General features: G+C 34.5%; 1 protein-coding gene across 5 annotated transcripts in view; it reads right to left on the bottom strand.

Annotated features, from left to right (window-relative positions):
• Positions 1-22,795, bottom strand: part of LOC149797449 (medium-chain acyl-CoA ligase ACSF2, mitochondrial-like) — a 49,463-nt gene extending 26,668 nt beyond the window's left edge. The window contains exons 1-5 of one of the 5 annotated variants that reach the window (XM_089962259.1): positions 22,581-22,795; positions 20,536-20,734; positions 19,378-19,506; positions 18,835-18,888; positions 14,494-14,612 (exon numbers count right to left, since the gene is read on the bottom strand). In XM_089962259.1, coding sequence (XP_089818385.1) covers positions 14,494-14,612; positions 18,835-18,888; positions 19,378-19,506; positions 20,536-20,734; positions 22,581-22,669 — 590 coding nt within the window. In that variant the 5' untranslated portion in view covers positions 22,670-22,795. Of the gene's footprint in view, positions 1-14,493; positions 14,613-18,834; positions 18,889-19,377; positions 19,507-20,535; positions 20,735-22,580 lie in introns of those variants that run through there. The other 4 variants (XM_089962258.1, XM_089962260.1, XM_089962262.1 and 1 more) reach the window with 4 other exon arrangements.
• Positions 22,796-23,551: the final 756 nt, after the last annotated feature.

Genomic DNA, 23,551 nt, shown 5'->3' with positions numbered 1-23,551 from the left:
TGTACTACACAATTATATTTATATCAAACTTATACTACACAGTTACAGTTATATCAAACTTATACTATACAGTTACATTTATATAAAACTTACACTACACAGTTACATTTATATAAAACTTATACTACACAGTTACTTTTATATCAAACTTATACTACACAGTTACAGTTATACAGTGCATATTTCTATCCATGATAACTCTGAACATTTTGAAACAGTTCTGACATTTCATGTTGCTTTCAAAATACACAAATTTATACAGTTTTGCATCGTTTGTGTACTTACTTGACTGGACACATGTCCAACCACCACCGTCCTTTTGCAATACTGAAAATTAGCCTTTAACTCCAGGTTTGGTAAACTTTTTAAGGATTTTGTGATTGCTACAAACCTCAATTTAAAAAACCCTAAGAACAATCTTCCATGAGACAACTATAACCTATGATTCCACAAATTTAAGTATTAATGAAAACACTATGAGTTTACTGACCATCCTCTGCCCACTAATGAAAATATGTAAAAACCATGACTCGTCTGGCAAAAAAGTCAGGAGGATGCCAATCTGGTCACCAGGTCTAAAGGACATGTGACAAATCTGCAAACTACCATCAAATTTGACAAAATCAAGATGTCCGAGAAGACTGTCCTACCCACCATGCTGAGAGTCAAATTTAACAGTAGTTAGCCTAGAAATCTGAGTCAACAGGATGTTTTTTGTTCTAATTTCTTCCAAAGCTGTACATTGCCTATGTTGTGAAATAACTCTGTTAAGGTCTCTGAAGCTTTGGAATCCTTATCCATAATTTATTAAACATCGTTTGTCCAATAATGAAAGGCCCCTACTATGCCATGACACTATTTTTAGTAATGGTGAAGCTGGGTAGTATCATTGTATACATTTGAAAGATCTTTATGCATCGGTTGCTGTCTATCAAGTTTTGTTAAATTGTGCTTTACATTTTGAAAAAAGTCTTTGAAACATATTTCTGGTATTTTTGGTAACAGTGGACACATTTAGCAGACCAACGTAAGTCGAAAAAATATAAATGGTCTTCATTACAGGACATTTTATGTCATGCTTGATCCAATTCTTTTCAACAGTTATAGAGAAGTCGTTTAAAAGTTGCTTTTTTTTAGTAGCTGTGGCCATATTTTATGGCAATTCAGCATCAGTTTTGCAAATTTTAAAACACTATATGCCATGATGTTAAATTTGGTCAAGTTCTGTTGAGTGGCTTTTGAGAAGAAGCTGTAAAAGGGTTTTTCTATTTTTAGTAACGGTGGCCATATTTGACTGTAGACAAGCATAATACCTACAAATAAAAGGGTGCTTTCTATCATGTTTCATCAAATTCTATTTGGCAGTCTAGGCATAATTTGTTCAAATTTGAAAGGTCTTCCTGTCTCAATGCTTTCTGTCAAATTTGAAAGGTCTTCCTGTCCCAATGCTTTCTTTCAAAATTGATAAAATTCTTTTCAGTCTTTTTCTAGAAGTCTTCTAAATTGTTTTCTATAATCAGTACCTGTGGCCACATTTAATGGCAGATTAATATCATTTGTACAAATCTGAAAGGCCTTCATGCCAAGATACTCTGTGTCTAAATTTAGTCAATAGTGGTCTCATGGATTTTGAGAAAAAGTTCAAAATGGCAATTGTTGATGGATGCATGACACATGCAGGATCTAACCATAAGCTTCACCAAGTTCAAACTCACTGCTGGACTCCATAAGTCCTCAAAAAAAAAAAACTTGTTCATATAGGTTGATTTCCACATCATCTGAAATATCACACACACTCTAATGAGGTTCAAGTGGATCTAAAATAGTTTCGATGTTCCCAGCAACTTCACCATGGGGTCAATGGAAGGAAGCATCCATTAAATTATAATATCAATGGATATTTTTTTAGGTCTTCCTTCCTGTTGGATGTTTTATGACAATGTTTGCAAGACATCTTTAATGCAAATGTAAAATATCTGAACATCACTTTAAACTTTAAAGACTGGCGATATTTATTTGCCACTGCATATATATTGCACAGACGGGTTATTTTTATGCACAGCAGTTGCGATGCAAAAATATCACATCTTGGTGTATAATGTAAGCATCAAAACTTGAAGAATGTAATTAGAAGAGTATGGTTCATAAAAAAGAGTGGGACATACAATTCCAGCAAAAAATATCGGAGCCTAAACATCTACTTCTCACAGAAGAAAATACAATAAATTAAAAATAAAAATGCCTGGATTCCAACCTAGAGATATTAATCACTACCAGTTGCATAGTATATAGTTGGTATATCCAGAATAGGTAATAGAAAAAGGGAATGCTAAGCATTCGACATCTAGCATGTAATTGGTATATCTAGTGTTGTATAGTATATGATTGGTACATCCAATGTTGCAGAGTATATAATTAGTATATCATATGTTGCATAGTATGTAATTGGTGTATCCAATGTTGCATAGTAATTGGTATATCCAATGTTGCAGAGTATATAATTAGTATATCCAATGTTGTATAGTCTGTAAATGGTATATCCAATGTTGCATAGTAATTGATATATCCAATGCTGCATAGTATATAATTGGTATATCCATTGTTGCATAGTATATAATTGGTGTATCGTATGTTGCATAGTATGTAATTGGTATATCCAATGTTGCATAGTAATTGGTATATCCAATGTTGCATAGTATATAATTGGTATATCCAATATTTCTCTAATGTTGCTACTAGAGAGCTCTGGATCAGATTGGATGATTTCTATTATTTGATATATTATCTGATAATGAACACAATGGTTTAAGTGTTTAGACACTAGGGTCTACTGGGACTCCTTATTTAGATATTCCTAAGGTGTTCTTTGATTCTCACTTGGAATTCCATTTTAGTCTCACTGACATATAGTTTGGCACAGAAATGGCAAGTGAGTAAGTAAATTACATTGTATGTGGTACAATAACCTCTTAACTGGGAAGTATATTTGAGGGTTGTACATGTGCTTCCAAATATTTTAGAATTATCCAAAGATGCAGTAACAAGATTTTCAAGATGGGTGCTGTTGTAACCATACTGGAAGTCCAATCAGAACCTTTTCATTTAGAACAAACTAGACAAAACTTCCCTGAAAAGATCAGAAATAAAGGAGATGTTTCTCCAGGCACAAAAGGAAAATCAATTATCTTGGCCGCTTGAGCAGCAAAGAGGTTGTCACAATCTTTCTGAGTCATGTGATCTGTCATGTGATCTAGCAGACCCTGAATCTGTCCCATTGGAGAAAAGCAATCAGAACTATTTTGCAAGTCTGGGCCCTCTACTTTTAAATTAGCTTAAGGATCAAGATCACTGGAGGGGAGCATAGGCTCACATTCCCTCCCAGCTGACTGACAGTTTGTCAAGATAGTAGACTTCTAGGTCCAGAAACCCTGAGAAGAAGGTGAAGAGTTTTGTTGTTCCACTTTGTTGTAAACATCTCTAACATTGGTCAGACCCACAGGGCACAAACTCAATGAAGGATAGATGGATTGAGAGACCACACTGTATAAAGAATGTTAGCCTTTTCCTAATAATGAATTAGCCAGGATACCGAGCCTGCCCAGAATGTGTGGTATCTTATATGCATATCTAGTTGTCACACTCTTATAAGGTTACTCCTTTTGCAGCAGGAAACTGGCTTTATAAGCAGGTGGCTCTTTTAGAGGGGGATCACACATATTTGAGTAAATAATTACATACAAAGTAATACAGTTGCAGCCGATTCTGAAACATTTAATAAAATAGGGGAACCAAAATTGAGGTTATGCAATGTTGCCAATGTTGGGATTTGAGAGTTTAAGATTGCGTCTCTTCAAAATATGGATTGCAGGAAGCTGTTTGGGTATGAACCATGATTTAGTGGACCATCCTACTAACTATCCTGGCTATCTGGCACATGGATTCCCAAGCCATCTGAGCTGGGCAAAAGATAGCTAATGATGCTAGGAGGAAGCAGGAACAACATTCTACATCATGTTGGATAAGGCATGAAAGCAATTTTTGGTAAATTATGTTTCTCCAAGATTACTTAATCAACATTAATGTCTGTCTGTCTGTCTCTCTACCAAATAAGCAAAGGGAACAAACTCTTACTGATCACCTCCCCTTGACTATAGCAGGGTAGTGCCAGTTTTCAACTGAGCAATACATCAAAGACGATGCTCACATTTGCGGGGAGGCTAGGAGGTTTTGTTGTAATGTGATTAGGCAAGTAGTCTCAAAGAAATTATTTACTAAAACATCTGCTTTCTTCTTTGAATACATTCTCTGATTCCATTAACTTTAGCAGAATAGGTAAAAGAAGAAGGGAATGCTGAGCATTCGACATCTACCACAGATACCGGTACCCTGTAAGGGAAGAATGGCTGATTTTCCTATACGAAGGATATCCTACTTTCCTATATTGATAGAACAAGTGATGGTAACATAATCTATAATAACGACATCTGGCTAAGAAGAAATTTAATGACCTCTGCATACTTACGAATTTTCTGGATGATTCCAGAAAAATACTAAGCTAATACCTGTGAGTGGGTTGTGCTGATGTGCTAAAAATTAATTTGGAAGGGTTATATTTGTGATGATGTGGTTGTACTCCTAATGTATTATGACTTGCAGATATCTCACAACAAACAGTACTCATGCTAGATGTCAACATAAGCGGATTATGATATAACAATACACTTTTAAGATGGTTTGTCAATATGGATAAAGAATTTATTCATGTAACAATAGATACATTTCAGTGTATTTACTATCAAGTTTGCGGCTTCCTTTCATTGGGCCTCTAAATTTCTCCACTCCAAACCCATGGTTGTATATACAAGTTTAAACAGCCAACAATGTCTCCAACAACAAAAAATCGCCTGATGGTATATTTTGCCACCAATAACAACAACAAAAATCTCAATCTGCGACATTGATGAAGCCCTGTGAGATCCCTGAATAAACATTTTACGTTATTTGTTTGTACTTTCAAGAAGAAAAACTGTTTTTCGTGTACGATAAAAATACATTTAAAATTTCAGGAGCCATGCCATGAACGTCTTGTATTATTCATACACAATCTCTTTCCCAAAATAATCAACTTTTTCTTTTTTCTGTACTTTTAAGAAATATTTTTTTTTCCATTTACGAGAAAACACATGTCTATGAAACTTCAGAACCACACTACCACCGTGTTATATATTTGAATTTGTGTTATAACGGAGCATGCTATAGTGGGGTCACACTGTAAAGATATAACTACTGTGGTGTCTATTACTTCTAAAGGCATATATGTATGAAAATATAGACATAACTATTGTGGTATAAAAAAGCAACAAGATATTCACCAAACACTAATAATTATTATCATTTTTCCTTGTTCATCATAACAACATCTATGGCATGTTTTAGTATATTTATAGAAGAAATGTTTTTGTCTTTTGTCAATATCCACCTATTTGTTGAAAAACTTCTCTCAACATCCACATTTCCATGAATTAAACAGAAATCTGACTTTATAACTTTCTGAAGATAAACATACCTGACTGTGAGCATTTCTGTCAAACGTCTGATCTATATCACTTTATTCCAATGATGGTCAACCCTCTTAAGCTGTCCACTATCATCCTATATATGTTTCACTCACACAGATCTTCACTCATCCATTGCAAGAAGGACATCATATTTACTGATACTGGGTAAGTTTACTGCATGGATTTAGCTGCCACTTCTTCATGTAAGCACTGTCAGCAATTCAAACAAGTGAGAAAACTTGCCTAAAGCTTCTCGTGGGTCGGTGGTTCTTTCTGGGGGTTTTCCGGGTTCTTCCTCCACCATTAATACTGGCCACCATGTACAGCCTATCTTGTGCTGAAAAATGGCATTAAACCCCACAACAACAACAACAACAATTAAAACAATGGGCTTATCAAGAGGTAGGGCTACATCCAAGTATACTGAAATCTCCCATAAGAACTTGAACTTAATTTCTGATGCCAATACTTTCTGGCATGAAGATTCCAGTTTCACAATGCCATGATATGTTAAACCAACCTCTATATCTTTCTGATCCAAACTATTTTCTCACTTCATGACATCCACACTAAGAAGCTTTCTCCAACTCTAATTACCAATTACATCAACCCTGATGAACTTAAGCATGAACTTTTTTGTGGCATCTTACATGCCTCCACATACAACACCATGAATCAAAGGTTCTTGTTTTTGAAACAAAGTATACATTTTCTCAAACAGCAGTCCCACACTGATCAGGAAATTATTGTTGTTGTTGTTGTTGTTGTAGGGTTTAATGCCATTTTTCAGCACAAGATAGGCTATACATGGCAGCCAGTATAAATAATGGAGGAAGAACCCAAGAAAACCCCAGAAAGAACCACCGACCCATGAGAAGCTACTGGCAAGCTTTCTCACATACCCACATTAGCCGAATTCAAGACTCGAACCCACGTTGACCTTTTTAACTGAAAATTTGATTTATGCAAATTAGGGGTCATCTTATAAGTGCAACATACAAACAAATATGATAAATCTAAGGGTAATGATGGAAACTCTAGATATCTGCAGTACCAAAAATAATGTGAATTCATATATTTTTAAATTTTCATGCCTGTATTCCCGTTTAGAAATGTGTATATGATATGCAAAGTGTAACCATTTTATCATGATTTTCATTACATAATACTTGTCTCTTGGCTTATAAAGGAAGAACTCACTATTTTTCAAGTTGACATGTCAACAATTTGATGGAGCCATGAATTTAGTACATGTACTTGATCAGTGTCAAGTAGAGTTCTGCCTGTTCCAGTAAATGTTTGACCTTAATCTCTTAGCTTGTTTTCTCACATGACAACTCTGATTGAGCCACAAGTTTGTTCAAAGTCAAGTAAGAGAGGCTGGTTATTTGAACTCGGTGTTATTGCCATCCACTGACACATGTTCTGTTGCATTCTTTAACAGATTCACCTACTGTAGACAGACCCCAAGCTCAGTCACTATGTAAGCACCTACACATGACAGTGAAGACAAGGAAATGGAGTTAGACAATATTATGATGACCAGATGGCAACTTAAAATGTCTAAATGCCAAGGCCAATTTCATAAAAAATCAGACAATGAGTATAATTTCTTGGACTTTGTACCAGATAACATTAGCAAGTTAAATGTATGGGATACTAGCTAGTTACATGTATAGGATACTAGCTAGTTACATGTATAGGATACTAGCTAGTTACATGTATAGGATACTAGCTAGTTAAATGTATAGGATACTAGCTAGTTACATGTATAGGATACTAGCTAGTTACATGTATAGAATACTGTAATTCACAAAAAATGTGAACTTAGCTTTCATTGTTTATTTGAAAGATACATGGGGTTAACATATTATGGGATACTGTGAATCAGATCATTGTAAACTATTTTCACACTGCTATGTGACCGAATTTATGGATTTATTATATAAATGGACTTAAAATGTCAAAAATTGTGGATTTTAATGGGTTTAATCAGAACAAATTGAAAGTTGCCAATTTATCTGTGACATATTCTACTTAATAATACAAGTGTATTTTACTTTTTGGTTGTTACTTTTCCTATATTTCTATCTATTCAGTTGGGCTTATTAACTTTTCCAAAATACAACTCTAACTTATAGACAACAAGTCACCCCTTCAAATGTATCTGACTTGCAAAATACACACCGACTTATAAAATGGTAAAAGAGAAATTGGCTTTATGTAGAGATAAAGGTGGGGGGGAGACAGACTATTAGCCAAATATTACGTGTTTAGGCTGTTACAAAATCTAACAAGAAAGAATGAAGACAACAGGCTTTGTAAAATTTAACAAATAATTTATTTCCCTAGAAAAACAAGAAGGTAAAAATAAGATAAAGAAGTTACAATTCTATTAATCAAATCCAAAAATAATCCAAGAATAATCCAAGAATTAAAAAATAGAAGTCCTAGTAATAAAAAGTCCTAATAAAACTGAGTTTGAATCATGATGAAATCCAAACTGGAAGATGATGACATATGATGTGATCAGCATCATACTGATGTGTCAGCAGTCATTTGTTGAATCACAGAGAAAAATATTCCCATGTTTGAATTCTGTGTAAATTTCGATAACTGTCCTTGTCCAAGAATTTAGAGCACTAGCATTTCCAGGGAAAACAAACTTGAAATCGAATAAATTGAAGAAAACAAAAAAATTTGCCCAAAAACTGGTCACAACATAACACACTTTAACTCGAGTGTTAAGACACTAATGACTATTCTTTCCCAAAACATCAATAATAAATCTAGCTACAACACAAAACAGATGCCTCAATGTGGGTCAATCCTCTGGAAAAACCAGAGTTTGAAACAATTGTTACATGTTATTTGTCACATATGCCAAGTATGGCCTCTCAATTCCACTTTTAAATCTTACTTTGAGAAAGAATATATATAAAAAAATTAACAAATTGTTTGCTTTAACTCTTACTGGTTCTGAATCAAGGTCAGGAACTAGGTTCGCATTAGATACAATGTTTCTATTATTAGTTGACATTTATAACTGAATTAAATTTCTGGACAATGTCAAATCCAGTAAATAAAATTACATTACAGTAACATGTAATGGAATAAAAACAATTTAAAATAACAAAGAAACAATCAAATCAAATATAAATTAAATTAAATATACATAACACTTCCCCCATAAAGAAAAAGAAAGATTTATAAAATAAATCTTATTTTTTATTATAGAATAATTATATATTTATTTTTTTAAATAACATAAGAACTCTTATGAATTATACAAAGTATACATGAAATCATACATTGCTATTAAATTATCTTTTCTCTTAATGTGCCTGATGTCAATATTATGTTCCTGTAACAACAAACTCTACCTATGTAGTCTTTGATTTTTATTTTTCATCTTGCCGATGAAAGTAAAGAGGTTGTGATCAGTAAACACAATAATCTAAGAGGGAGTTGAACTAATGTAAACTTCAAAATGTTGTAATGCCAATATCAAAGCCAAACATTCCTTCTCGATTGATGAATAATTCTTTGGTGCTTATTTAATTTCTTAGAAAAACAGTACACTGGATGATCAACACCATTTGTATTTTCTTGAATCAATACTCCTCCAACCCCAATATCACTTGCGTCAACAGAGAGTTTAAATAATTGGCAAAAATTTGGAGCTGTTAAGAACTGGCACGCTTTTAAGTATGGCTTTTAACTTATCAAATGCCTCCTGACATTTTTCAGTCCAAAGAAACTTGTTTTCTTGCTCAATAAATTTGTCAGGTGTTCAGCAATTATGGAAAAATAGGAACAAAATTTCTGATAGTATCCAGCCATACCTAAAAACTGCATCAGTTGCTTTTTACTAATAGGCACAGGGAATTCAGAAAGAGCCTTGACCTTAGCATCTATAGGTTTAATCTGTATATGTTCCATGATATGTCCTAGAAATGTTGCACAAGCAGGGCAGAACTCACTTTTGGATAGATTTATTGTCAAACTTGCATCAGTGAGTCTGTCAAAGAATTTCCGAATCGTCAATAAATGTTCTTTCCAAGTGTCACTGTAGATGATGACATCATCGATGTAAGCATCGCAAGTATCTAGACCAGAGGTAATCACATTCATGAGACGTTGAAATGTACTTGTCAAACCTTTCATCCCAAATGACGTCACTTTATATTGATAAAGTCCATCTGGAGTCATGAATACTAAAATTTTCTTTCAATCAGTGGAATTTGCCAAAATCCTTTCAGAAGGTCAAATTTCTTGATATACTTGGATTTCCGATCTTATCAATGCAGTCATCGATTCTTAGTAATGGAAATTAATCTGTTTTAGTCACACTGTTCACCTTCCTATAATTAGTACACAAAAGGAAACTTTTATCTGCTTCTAAAACAAGTATAAATGGTGAATTCCAGTCATTTTTACTGGGCTCTACAAAATCATTTTCCAGCAAATACTGAATTTCTTTTTTCAAGTTCTCCTTTTTGAGAGGGTTCATCCTGTATGGGTGTTGTTTCACAGGTGTAGAATTTACAATTTCAACGTCATGGAAAAATTTGCTTATTCTTGTAGGAACATCTTGAAATAAGTGCTCATATTCAAATAATAACTGTTTAAGTTCATTCCTTTCTTGTTGTTGGTCCAGATTACTCATAATTTCTGAATTCCAAAGATTTGTCACTCCAAAATCAGTAGAGTCTGATGGTAATCCTTCACTTAAATCTTCACTGAGTGGGACAGGTACAACTAAATTAATTGCATGTTTAACCTGGCTATCTCTTTCAACATACTGTTACTCCTTTAATTTATTGAGATCCCAGGAGCACCAATATTATTATAATTTAACTCATTCATTTTCTTCTTAACCTTGTAAAGGCCATAATGCCTAAACTGAAGAAAATTCTGAAGAATGAGCAAAAGAGACAGAACTCTATTACCAAGACTCAAAAGTTCTCTCCATTGTAGTTCTGTCAAACCATAATTTCAGTTTTGACTTGAACTGCTGAATACCAAATTCAAGTATAATTGGCAGGAAAGTTCCAGACTTAAAATTTGACCTTTGACCTGATTGGACTGATTTTGGAAGGCCAAATTGAGTAAAAAAAACTTTAGCAAAGCTTTTACTATTGTTTTAGTTTCAATATTCCTCAAAGGAATTGACTGTGGAAACCTTGTTGATGCACATATTATAGTCAACAAATATTGGTTACCTGACTTTGTCTTAGGTAAGGGACCAACACAGTCTACCATTATTCTGCAAAATGGTTTGTAAAAGGCAGGAATAGGTTGCAGATGAGCCTTAGGTATCTTCTGATTGGGTTTTCCTAACATTTGACAAGTATGACAAGAGCTACAGTATTTACAAACATCAATTTTAATTTTTGGCCAATAGAAGTGATTCAAGATCTTGTGATAAGTCTTATTAATCCCTAAATGACCAGCCAAAGGAGTTTCATGGGCCAGACTAAGAAGTTCCTGTCTGTAAGATTTTGGAACTACAATTTGATAGTTCACTGACCACTTGTCACCAGCAGGTACCTCAGGAGGTCTCCATTTTCTCATAAGAATTTCATTTTTAATTAAATAAGAGACAGTACTTCAGCTGCTTCAGTTTTACTAATGGCCTTTTGAAACAAACAGGAGATCTCAGGATTGTTGTTTGTCACCCTGATTTGAATAAAGAGAATGAGTAGTTAAAAGAGGATCACTGTGATCAATACCTTCTGATTAATCCAAACAAGGAGTGAAAGTGACCTCATCAATAGCCTAACCAATACATGTGTCAGCTACAGGAATACTTTCCTGATCAACATCATTCTCAAGAGCTTTCTTTGCCATAGCTCCAGTAACTGCACAAGCTGAGTATAAATCAGGAAAAAAAATTCTCAATTAACTTTTTGATCCATGCAAGGCTTGCCGGTTACAAGTAGATTAACCAAAACCTTGTCTCCAGCTAGGTCAGTGCCTAGTAATAAATGAATGCCCTCAACGGGTAAAGTATGCACTGTTCAGACTGTCACGGGTCCCGAGACTAAGTCTGATGACAAATTTACACAATCGAAAGGAACATTAACAAAGCCACACTCTACTCCCTGAATAAGAACACTCTCATTAGAAGACTTCTGAGAAACAGACAAAGTACCTGATAATAAAAGAATGAGAAGCTAATGTGTCCCTTTAAAATTTTAGTAGGGATGGGATTAGGTAATCACCAAAGATTGATCTAGAACCCTTCGACATGAATGGTTCATAATTCTCCATAATAAAATCAGACTGGGGTTTATTAGACCCAACAAATGTATTGCTTTCAATACATGACCATGACCTTGACCTCTTAGAAACAAGATCATTTGGAATAGGTCTGTCTTGATTCTGATGCTTATTTTTCAATTTGTAGCAATCAGAAATAACGTGTTCTTTCTTCTTGCAATAGTACATGTAGGAAGAAACAAGGATTTTTGATCAAGCTTATCAGAAGCTTGATTTCTAGAAGTTGTTTCAGTTTGAAATTTAGAAGGGCTTGTATTAGGCTGAAATACTTTTCTACCAGAAGACTGCTGAGCAGAAGTCTTATTTACAAAAGAATCTTTATGAGCTAAAGAATACTCGTCAGCAGCATGACCAGCATTTTCCAAGGTTTCGACCTTATGCTCATCAAGATAAGTTTTTATGTCACTAGGGATACAGTTCATGAACTCTTCAAGTAATACAAGTTGTCTGAGAATTTCATAATCTTGATCAACGTTCTTGGATAAGCACCATCTATCAAATAACTGCTCTTTTTCTCTTGCAAGTTCGACATGAGTTTGTCCAGCTTCTTTTTTATAGTTGTTGAATTTTTGCCAAAAAGCCTCAGGGACTAACTCATAAGCCCTTAAGATGCATTCCTTCACCAAATCATAGTCAGCACTCTGCTGTACTGACAGGGATGCATATATATCTCGGGCTTTGCCAAAAAGTGCACACTGTAATAGTGATACTTAGAGATCTCTCAGTTAGGGCTTTTCCTTTACACTGGAAAGTGTGTGTGTTCCAAGGTCTATGTATGTTGTCTCTATAAATTTCATACTGTTAACATTTTCTCATATTCGTTTCGATGTACATTTATCCATTGCAAATTTCCAACAATTAATGCTTGTACACCTATTCGTTTGAATGACTACAGCATGAATAATTAACAATCAACACATGCTTTCAGCATGCATATAACCTTTACTTCAGATTTTGTGAATATCAAAAGAAAAGTGTGAAAACTACTATACTAATCTTTGCACAAAGTGAAGTGCAGAGAATGACTTGCGTTTGTGAACTTGCTTTTCCATAACAGTAAAATATTTTTTTTAAAAATAGGAAATTAATAACAAGTACATAAACAAACACCATACCCATGTAAAACCAGAGAACTAAGTGCAGTAAGCCTGCAATTGTCAGGAGTCACTTTTATAAACAAATTTAAGCTGAAGGCATGTACAATTTCATACCCTTTCAATTTCCAGCTAATAAAGTGGACATTATTTACTTGTCAACTGATTGCATCAAATAACACCACCAAGCCCAGCAAACATGTTGGCAGCTTTTGTATTTTGATGTTTATTAAATTGTGAGAATTTTTTATCAATCACCTCATTGTCTGCTGCTTGGTTGTGTATGCAGTTAAAGAAGAAACACATGTCAGCTATTGTTTGAGCAATGATTGTATATAGAATTAATTGAAGACAATCACAAAGACGAATTACTGGCTTTATTCTTGGATCATTAATAAGTAACATTTCCGATAATGTTTAAATTGGCATAAAACTTCAAGGACCTGGTAAAATTGTTAAATTTCAGAAGCCAAGCCATGATTGTATATAGTAAAATTCATATGCGAACTCTTTCCCAAAAATGATAATAAACATTTTACATACTATTTCTCGTACTAAAAAAAAAATATTCTTTCCCGGTACTAGAAAAATACATATACGTGTATTTAATATTTCAGGAACCATGCCACAATCATATTAAATTTGAATTCATATGCAATCTCTTCCCATAATGATTATAAAATTTTTATACACTATAAACATTGTACTTGGAAGAAGAAAAACAATTCATGGGCGAATGAATATACAAAATTTCAGGAGCCACACCATGACCGCGTTATAGCAGGGTGCATTATAGTGGGGTTGCACTGTACTAACATTGCACTTTCAACATGCACATTACAGTCTATATTCCCTCAGATTCTTTGCACTGGGAAACACAATGATTCTCAATAGCTTTAGCTCACCCACACCCCACCCAAAAAACAATAAATCAAATCACATCACATGGAACATGATGGGATTGGAAGACAGGAATTTCATTGGAACTGAAAAACAAATCTTGACTTTTGCTAACAAATAAAAAGGAAACATAATGAAAGGCAAACATGAAGTTTCTCTTTATTTGGTTAGCAAACCAGTTATTTTATATGTTGAAAAAAAAATGTTACAAATGTAGGGATAGTAGGGCCATTGAAAAAAAATCCTGACAAAAAACTAGGAAAACTACAAAGACGTTGCTGGAAAGACTGAAAACAGTATCCACCACTATGACTGGATGCAGCTGAATGAAACTGATACAATCAGACTAAAATTTCTGTTTGCAGTGATGATAGTTGGGAATATTCAACATGGCCTACACAGACAATACATATCACATGACAGGTCTCCAATTCAAACCATAAAGACATGCAGATATAATGGAAACCACCATAATGAATACCCAAATTGTAACAAACTCTCTCACTGGTTAAAATGAACTATCCTGCTATTTGCATTAACTTTTTCACTCCACAAGACATAAGCCACACATGCCAGGGATCAATGCGGAATGAAATGGATCAGTGACCCTTTACTTGCAAAGATGGCCATGAACTAAATGAAAAACTTGCTTCTACCTGTGGCTCTTCAGAGACCCTATCTTGTCTCTGGACAGTTCCGGTATCAGATGATACAGCATTTCATAGTAGTTCTGGTCCTTAAACTGCTCTGCCGCAATGATAGCCTTCAAGCCAGCCTAAATTAAACACAAATAAAACCATGATTACTAAACTTCAGAATCGAAGCTGACAATGATAGCCCTCAAGCCAGCCTAAATTAAACACAAATAAAACCATGATTACTAAAACTCAAAACGGAAGAGCTGACAATGATTCAGACATTTGGGAGTTTGTTTATATATTTATTTATACACAATGCCTCTTCATTTACTTATTTATCGTGGGAGCCATTAAAGTGGCTTATGTTATCATGCATCAATACATGTCATATAATGAATGATTATTGAACACAGAACGAAATTTAGCCAATTTGATGGGAGGCAAGATCATCCCATCATTTTAAGAGGAACAGCATAATATGAAGGGTATTTATATTGAGGAAACACTTAACAAAATTCCGGATAAAGATGGCTCTACAGTACAAACACAGCCTGTTTCATTCAGCTTCATATTTCTATGAGTGCTTTATACTGAAGGCAAGAAAACAAGAAAAGAAATGAATAAAGTAATACAAATGATAGAAGAGCGATTTAACTTGGTATATGTTTGCAAAACACATCTAGGTCCCCTTTGCAATTGTATCACCTGTGATAACTACAGGCTGAACAAAGTATTATGTACATATGTATAATGGCAGCGCATCAACATCAACACAATTCTGGTTACATAGATTCTGCTCTGTGGTTGCTGCAGCACCAATGAAAGCGGGGAAAGCAAAAGGCAAAGATGTGCACTCAACAATTCAAATGTTTCCATTTACATGAAATTCGCTTATTTGGACTCATATTACTTATGATCATTATTAGAAAACCCTGTGCTACCGAAGCAGGCAGCTGATGAAAATAACCACTTTTGTGTACTGGAGAAATGTACTTGAAACAGCATAAAGTACACTAAATGTGCCTCCCTTGGCACAATTTGGAAACAAAATTATCACAGTTTAGGCATTTCTATTTTCTGAAAGAGCACTTTAAGTTATGAAATTTGAAAACAATCAAAAACAATATTTTAAAAAAATTATCTTTATTTCTTTATTTTACCTCTGAAGTATAGGAAGTCACTCAGAGCTTGAAATTCTTTGTCAGATGCACATCAGAAGGCCAAGCTGTGTAATCTCAAACCCAAAAGGAAATTTTGATACTATGGATTTTTTTTAAATTTATAATTCTCAGAAAATACTTATCTGATTATATTAACATTAGGAAATTACTGTCCGATACCTCTGAATCCAGCACACCATGAAAGATAAAAGAAAAAAAACCCCACTCTTTTCCATTTATATACTATAGACCAAGAGAAGTAACTCTTGCAGATTAACTCCCCTTGCTCCCGCTATTGGCCACTAGTATGATACTTGAGTGAATAGGATCCTCTCATTTAATAGTAATGTGAATTGGAAGGTATTTTGGAGAAAACATGATTTACTAAAACTATTTCTTTTCTGTCATTACCTGATAACATTAGCATTATAAGAATAAGTAAAAGGAGGAAATGCTTGAGCATCCGAACTCTGCCTATTTCACCCAGTAGAATTAAATTGAGATATTTGAAGAGTAGTGGAAATCACTCATATTCCATGAGCTGAAATCTTACACAAGCCATACCTGATCCCGTGAGAGTTCAGAGTACACTGATTTAATACCCCACTTTAGCCAATCACCCAGTGCTTATGGAATCATGTCTTGCTTTCCTCCCTTAACAGGTAGGAAGATCATTTGATGGCTGCTGCGGACATTCTCCATGCTCCTCAGGTGGCACTTGAAGGCATGTACCAGTTCCTGCAGTTTCACCTCTCTTGATGGATCATGAGAGAGCAGATAGTTATTTTATGATTACCTATCATTGGTTACCTATTCTTTAGAAGCTAAACCACGTTGCACCATTAGTACAACCGAAGTGTCAGAACAAAGCTAGATGTAGTTCAGGTCCATGAACAGTACATTCAGCTCACTCACCCTGTACATGGAATCTAGCACTGTCAGGAAGCATGTCTTGGATGGCAACTGCTTCAGAGAGGTGGAAGTCAGGGGCTCAAACTTCAGCCACGTATAAACCCAAAGGAGGTTGCACTTTGGGAACAAGGTGAGTGAACACTGGCCTGATTATGTCAAAATGGGACAAATCAGAAAGGTTCTTGTTGCAGCCAATATTGCCTATTTCATAAAGTCTGAATGTTTCTGAGGTCAGGGCAAGTTTTTTATCTTCAAAGAGCAGCAATGAGAATTGCATTCATTTCCAGGACATTGATGTGAAGAGTTTCTTGTGGCGTCCACTAGCAAACTTGCTGCCACAAAGTCCAGTATCAAGCATGCCCCCAGCTTTACAAACTGACATCTGTATATACTGTGATTTGTTGCTGTGGTGTATTCCTGATGTTAGCCATTGCCAGTATTGCCAGTGAAGCAGGATGAGTTTCATTTTGGTCGAAATTGTAATTTGGTGATCTAAATGACCTGATATTGGGTGCCACTGTGCAAAGGGTGCATGTAAATGTGATCAATGTATAGCAGGTCTCCTGTTGTATTGACCAGGATGAGGAGCTGAAGAAACTTCTATTATGACTCTATGGTTTTGGCCTCTGTAACAGAAATAGATGACTTTATGGTCTTAAACTATGTAACAGAATGAGATAAAACCAACTCGTAAAATCAACAAATAATATATTTCCTTAGAATACAAAGTGAAAATTCAAAATGCACTTACAGTATTGTGAATAATTGCTTACCAAATCCTATATATACTAAATTTCACTTGACCAAAGACGCTATAGAATTTCCTATAGAAAAAGCCAAGTCTTGATCTTGAATCCAAGTAAGCATCATGTTTATACTTAGAAAAATGACAAATATCAACTCTTGTTGCATCACATGGGCTTGCAGTCACTGCCAGAGCTGATTTTTGTATCTGCATTTAATATAGGGGTGGAGGGCATACGCTATAGAACTCACTGAAAACTCTAAAGTGGGGTGTAAACTTAACATTTCATTGAGCATGCTCATTTTTCTCAACCCTTGAGCTGCCTTTGTAGAACACTGGACTAGACATCTTCTGTCCACAATGACACACATTACATGTGTGTGAAGATGAGCACTTTGATGTAAAAACAGACAGGTCTCATTATTATCCTCTACAATCTTAAATCATCTGCACTTTACTGCCATTTATGTAATGCATAAAAGGCAAACAAGTGCATACAACAAAATCTACAAATCGATGAAATAAAGCTGACCTCATTATACTGAGATGACTTGAGAAGTGCAATGAATTGAATTATAACAGCACACAGTACTTTCACCAGTGAAATTTGCATGTTACCTATCAAACTCAAAGAGATGATAATGGTAAGAAAAATGTACAAAACAAATAAATTCACCAGAAATCATATATGATGTGTTCTTGGGCAAGGCTTTTTACTCCAACTGCCTTGGCACTAACCTACTTAATATGTTGTTATGCCATAAGCACCAAACAAAACCAGGTATCATGAAAATATTCTAGGCACAATGTATAAAACTACTTTGACTTACTATACCACTGAAAAGAAATAGTGGATGGTCAAAATTAAGTAAATATTTTAATGTATTCCAGAATATATTATTTACAGTTATAAGCAAAATATAAAACTGGTTATATCTTCCATACCAGCTGCCACCTTGTATGAACAAAGGGGAGTTAACTGCAAGAGTTGCTTCCCTTTATACATTATACAGTCAGAAAGGTGTCGTCATTTCAGAGGGCTAGATTTTAGAGTAATCCTAATGGTTTTGTGACCAGGTAATGTATTTGATGGTGAAACAAGCAAATGAAACACTAAACAAAACCTTCATGCAAATTTTCAAAGACTATGACTTTGACTTCAAAATCATAGCAATGATCAAGCACGTCACAGAATGGAATCTTTCAGCTTCATAATGATTCATGCCAAAATGATGAAAATGTGTAAAGTGGTTTAGGAAATATAAGCAAATGAAAAAGCTTTAACCAGGCCTTAACACAACTTTTCTGTGACCTTGATGCCATGAATGTCAAAGAATGAATTGTCTTATAATTCATCCTTGGTATGGCAATAATCCATCCAGGTGTTTAGGAAATATAAGCAAATGAAAAATCATTAACCAAAACCTTCACTGTTGATGCTAGCACACTGGTGGAAAGGAACTATGCCATGCTTCCATCTAATGTAAGCCAAACATAAAAATAATAATTTTAAATTACAATACTTACATACACTCACACTACCTTATTCATTGCGAAGCTGAGTTCATTTATCCTGTATGACGGGTTGATATTAACCTGAAATGTGTCAAATATATGCTTTTATGACATTTATCACATTGGTCAAATTTCAGATGGCAATTAATTTCAATCAAACTGTCAAATTTGGTGATGGGAAATGTTGAAAGTTTGTACAGTTAACTATCATCTTGAATTTCCATTCAAAGGTCACTGACAGACACTAATCTGAGGTCTTTTTTTATGTTGAATTTATGACAAAAAGACTGGTTTCTGAGGAAAAACCCTTACAGAAATACCTAATTTAGAGCTAAATCAATGAATTAATATTCAGACAAGAAAAATAATCACAATACAGTGGGACATAAATCAGTGGTAAATAGTGGATGAAAACTAAGGTACAGTAAGATCTAAAATGGAGAATTTAATCATGTAGCCCTTTAAGCGAAAACAAAATAACAGAAAATGACAATGTTTTTATTTTGGTGAAATTTCTGCACCTACTTTGGAATTAACAACAATTGAGTTACTGGTAAGCATTGACCTTACTAAAATCAAGCCAATTCTGGCTGTAGCATACTGTGTGTGGACCCATTCCAGACTGTTTGGTCCCCAGATCCCAATTCGATCCCCTTTTTTCAGCCCCAGTGATAACAGCCCTGCTGCCAAACGGTCCGACTGAAAGTAGAAAACAACCATGAGCAATGTTTACTGTATGAGCAATACTTTTTCAAATGACAACAAACTGTTCTCTATTGTCTGCAGTGACTGACCTCATGGTCAGCTTTGTTTGAGTTCTCATCTTAGTTCATAGTAACAGTGCTAGGGTTGCTGGGTCAAGCGTTTCTGCAAGAACTTTGCATAAATCAACTTTTGGTGGTAGTGGCATTTCTCAAGAAGTGACAGTGCCTCTTGGGTGAACATTTTGATTCAGACCTTCTAAATATGACTGTAGGCGATGAATAACGGTATGAGAGGTTTAATTCTCTACCAGTATGAGAGGTTTTATTCTCCACTAAGAATGATGTTATCGGTTGATTAAAAGAATAACTAAGGTTTTATGGGCTGGTTGAAAGAATAGCTAAGGGTTGATGGGCTGGTTGAAAGAATAACTAAGGGTTGATGGACTGGTCAAAAGAATATTTATGGGTTGATGGGCTGGTTGAAAGAATAACTAATGGTTGATGGGCATGCTAAAAGAACAACTAAGGGTTGATGGACTGGTTGAAAGAATAAGGGTTGATGGACTGGTCGAAAGAATATTTGATGGTTGATGGGCATGCTAAAAGAATGACTATGGGTGCATGGGCTGATTGAAAAAAAAAACTAAAGGTTAATGGGCTGGTTGAATGAATAACTAAAGGTGAATTGGCTGGTTGAAAGAATAACTGAGAGTTGATGTGCTGGTTTAAAAAGAACCTAGAAAGTAAAACTTACCTCACAGAAGTTACAGTTATGCTTTTTCCAATTACAAAATATAAGTTTTTTCTAACTTCTATTTAAATAGAGAAAGATATGAAAAACCAGAGTTTATACATGCAAACAGTTCACTTTGTTTTTACCATGAAAAGTGGGGTCATGGTTTATAAATGATAACAACTTTAATTCTTATGTATACAAAAACTGTCCAATATTTTATGCAAGTTTCAGTAGGAGAGAAGTTTATCAGCTCCCATGGGCTTATCACGAGAGAAATATGGTACACACTTCTTCTAGCAGTTGTGAAAATGTTCTTCGTTTGTTCTGCTGGCTGAAGACTAAGGCTTCTTTGTCTGGATTTTTCTCAACCTGTTCTTGTAAAGCCCTGCCAATTGTGATTCCTCTAAGGGGAACATCACCTGGTCCCTGAACATAACTCCACTTTATCTTCTCCTGTGTCCCTGCTGATGGCGATGTGCTGCTGTATCTAACAATGATAACAATAATAAGGTTTAAAACTGTCCTCAAAGGATACTGATGGAACTACAAAATGTCCTTCGTGAATATTTGCCGCCTTTCCTATGGAAGTGAAATATGTTAATATAACTTGAATAAAAGAGAGAAAGAATTCCTTATATGGAGATTTCATGAAGGCAAGTTTCTCTGTAACAACTTTGACGTTTCACTGGTTTGTGATGTGAATCAAAACAACTCATATATTGCAATATATGACAAAATACCCTGCAGCCAGCCCCACCCACCACCCTCATGTCCACTGAGACTCCAAGGTTTATCAGTACATAGTGATTAATATCCTGTTCAATAATCTTAAGTATTAATCTCTCTGACGGATTAACCATATATTAAATAAACCTTAATATCAATCAAGATAAGACCCGGCATTCTGAACATCAATGCAGAAGTCATAACAAAATCTGTAATGTTCAGTATGTATCTAATATACAATCTTGCTATAGCCACATACAGTCGAAACTGTGTAACATACACTTAACAGTCTATCTATATAAGGTTTATATTACAAGTTGATTTTTATATACAGTAAATCTGCACTGAATGATGTACTAATTGGACCAGTTCATCCTGGCCATTATACAGAGATGGTTTGCTGGTAATTACATGCAAGGGAATTGTTTGCAAATGTTTTTAAACAACAAGCATATTTATCTTTTTTATGGAGTGGAAAACGGATGCTTTTAGAAGGAGATGAGGCACCTAAAAAAAAAGTGCATGCAGATCTGCTTCAGTATGGACACTTGGACTTGTATAGTTGCATGCAATGGAAAAGCTAAGGAATTATATCTCCTGTGATACTTGAAACTCTCCGATTTTAGCAGTTTTAAATCGCTATTATAGATGTCTAAGAGCTTATTGTGTAAATGCTTCATATGCAAACACTAGTAAATAAGCTGCTGTTGTTACCTTATTTGGTTGCATGTTTAGCATGTTTGATTCTAGTCTTGCATAGATGTTTGAAGCATTTTGTTGCCTTAAATGTTGGCTTTTGTCGATTTTCCTCCCATTGGATGATGCATTTAATATGTTTCCAATGTTATATGTGTGATTTGTTTGTTTTACATTGTCTTGTCCTTTTCCATGTGTATTTTAAATCAGTATTCATTTAAATGGCATCTCAGGGTAGCCATTATTTACCCAGTGTATTTTAACACTGTATGTACTATAGACTATATGTTATTCATGTAAAATGATTTGTCTGCATTTAATTTTTTTAATATAAATTATAAATTAGGTTTAGGGGAGTATCTTATGTGCATTGGCCAGCCATTATTTACGTGCATTTTCACAATGCATGGAATTTGACGATAGTAGAACCTTTTCATGTAAAACGATTTCCTGCATTGAATATTAAAGTGTAAGTTATAATTGTGGAGCAGTATGCAGTTTTAGTAAGGAAGTATAATTTTATAACCAGAAATAATTTATAATTGTTATGTCTGATTGTTAAAGTAAATTGTTAGCATACTGTTTACAGTCGGTAATGTAGTTATAAACACTAATGTTTCTTACATTGTAATGAAAATTGCGACACTAAATAAAATATATCCAAGTCTTGGATACTGTCCAAGTCAATTTACCTGCAAACATGGACTATAATTAACCTATTGCAGTTTTATATAGTACATGCATAAAGGTAAATTGTAAGCAACTATAGAATCCCAATTAAATCTTTAATTAAAAAACCAGTTATTATTCAAGTTGAATTATGCATCACATTAATCAAAAGATTTGAAAAACCTCTATGATTTCCTTGGGGTGGGTGGGTGAACAGAGGGGTGAGGGGTAAAGATGAATACCTATACGCTGGCACATCGTAGCGTGCTGAAGCTTTAAATTCGTGCGCAAATAGTCTTTTAACAAACAGAGTTAAATGCCGATACTGCATTTTCCTGGTGACAGATGTACACTAAACAAGAATGCAAATCCTGTCTGTCTCTACGAAATTAAGTGACACTAATCCGAGTCTTTGAAATCCTAGCTCTGCTTTATTCTGTTCACGGTCGCTTTCCTTTCTTGGCCAGCTCTGTATGGCAAACAATCATGTGGATTCGGATACTAATTCAACTCCATAGTAAGGATATGGATACGCCTTCATATTAAAAATTCTATAAATTTAAATTTCTAAATATTTCGAATTTCAGTACTGAGTGTTCCGAAGTCAAGGAATAATACTTCATCAATAAAACATTGCCTCTATTTTTTCAGTTATAAATAGGATATTTTCTCAACGATTCTTTTTCCAAACACTTCCTTTTCATCATCAAAAACTGAAAGTACTATAAACCGGTAAGACTTTTCCGAGTATAACATTCACTTTCTGCATACGTTAAATGCATTCCCTCAACTCAATAGTTTTAAAATTTATAGCATTCCTTCACAGTCGTTTGATATGTCACCCTAGTATATAAAAAAAATGACAATCTCGAAACGAACAGGAATTTAACATGGAGTAATGACACTTGGGGCTCTATTGGAATTTAACATGGTAAAGTTGACTAAGACATTTTTTTTTACAATGACTTGCCATAAAATGTGTATGGCTAGTTAAAAAAAAACAAAAAAAAAAGAAAAAAAAACATATGTAGAAATATCAAAGTACAAGTTTTACTATCTTATTCGTATACTGTTCTGGTTTTTGTTTTCACGTAGACATTTTGACTACAGCAAGCCATTATGACACAAAAAAAACATAAAAGAGAAAAATTAACAATAACTGAGTAGTATCTGTTTCTGAAAAAGAGAGAGAGCAGACAGACAGACAGAGATA

The sequence above is a fragment of the Sinohyriopsis cumingii genome, chromosome 6 (assembly GCF_028554795.1).
Source record: "Sinohyriopsis cumingii isolate HCF-2022 chromosome 6, ASM2855479v2, whole genome shotgun sequence".
NCBI lineage: Eukaryota > Metazoa > Mollusca > Bivalvia > Unionida > Unionidae > Sinohyriopsis > Sinohyriopsis cumingii.
The sequence above is the reverse complement of the archived record's forward strand: the minus strand, read 5'-3'. Positions and strand labels throughout refer to the sequence as shown.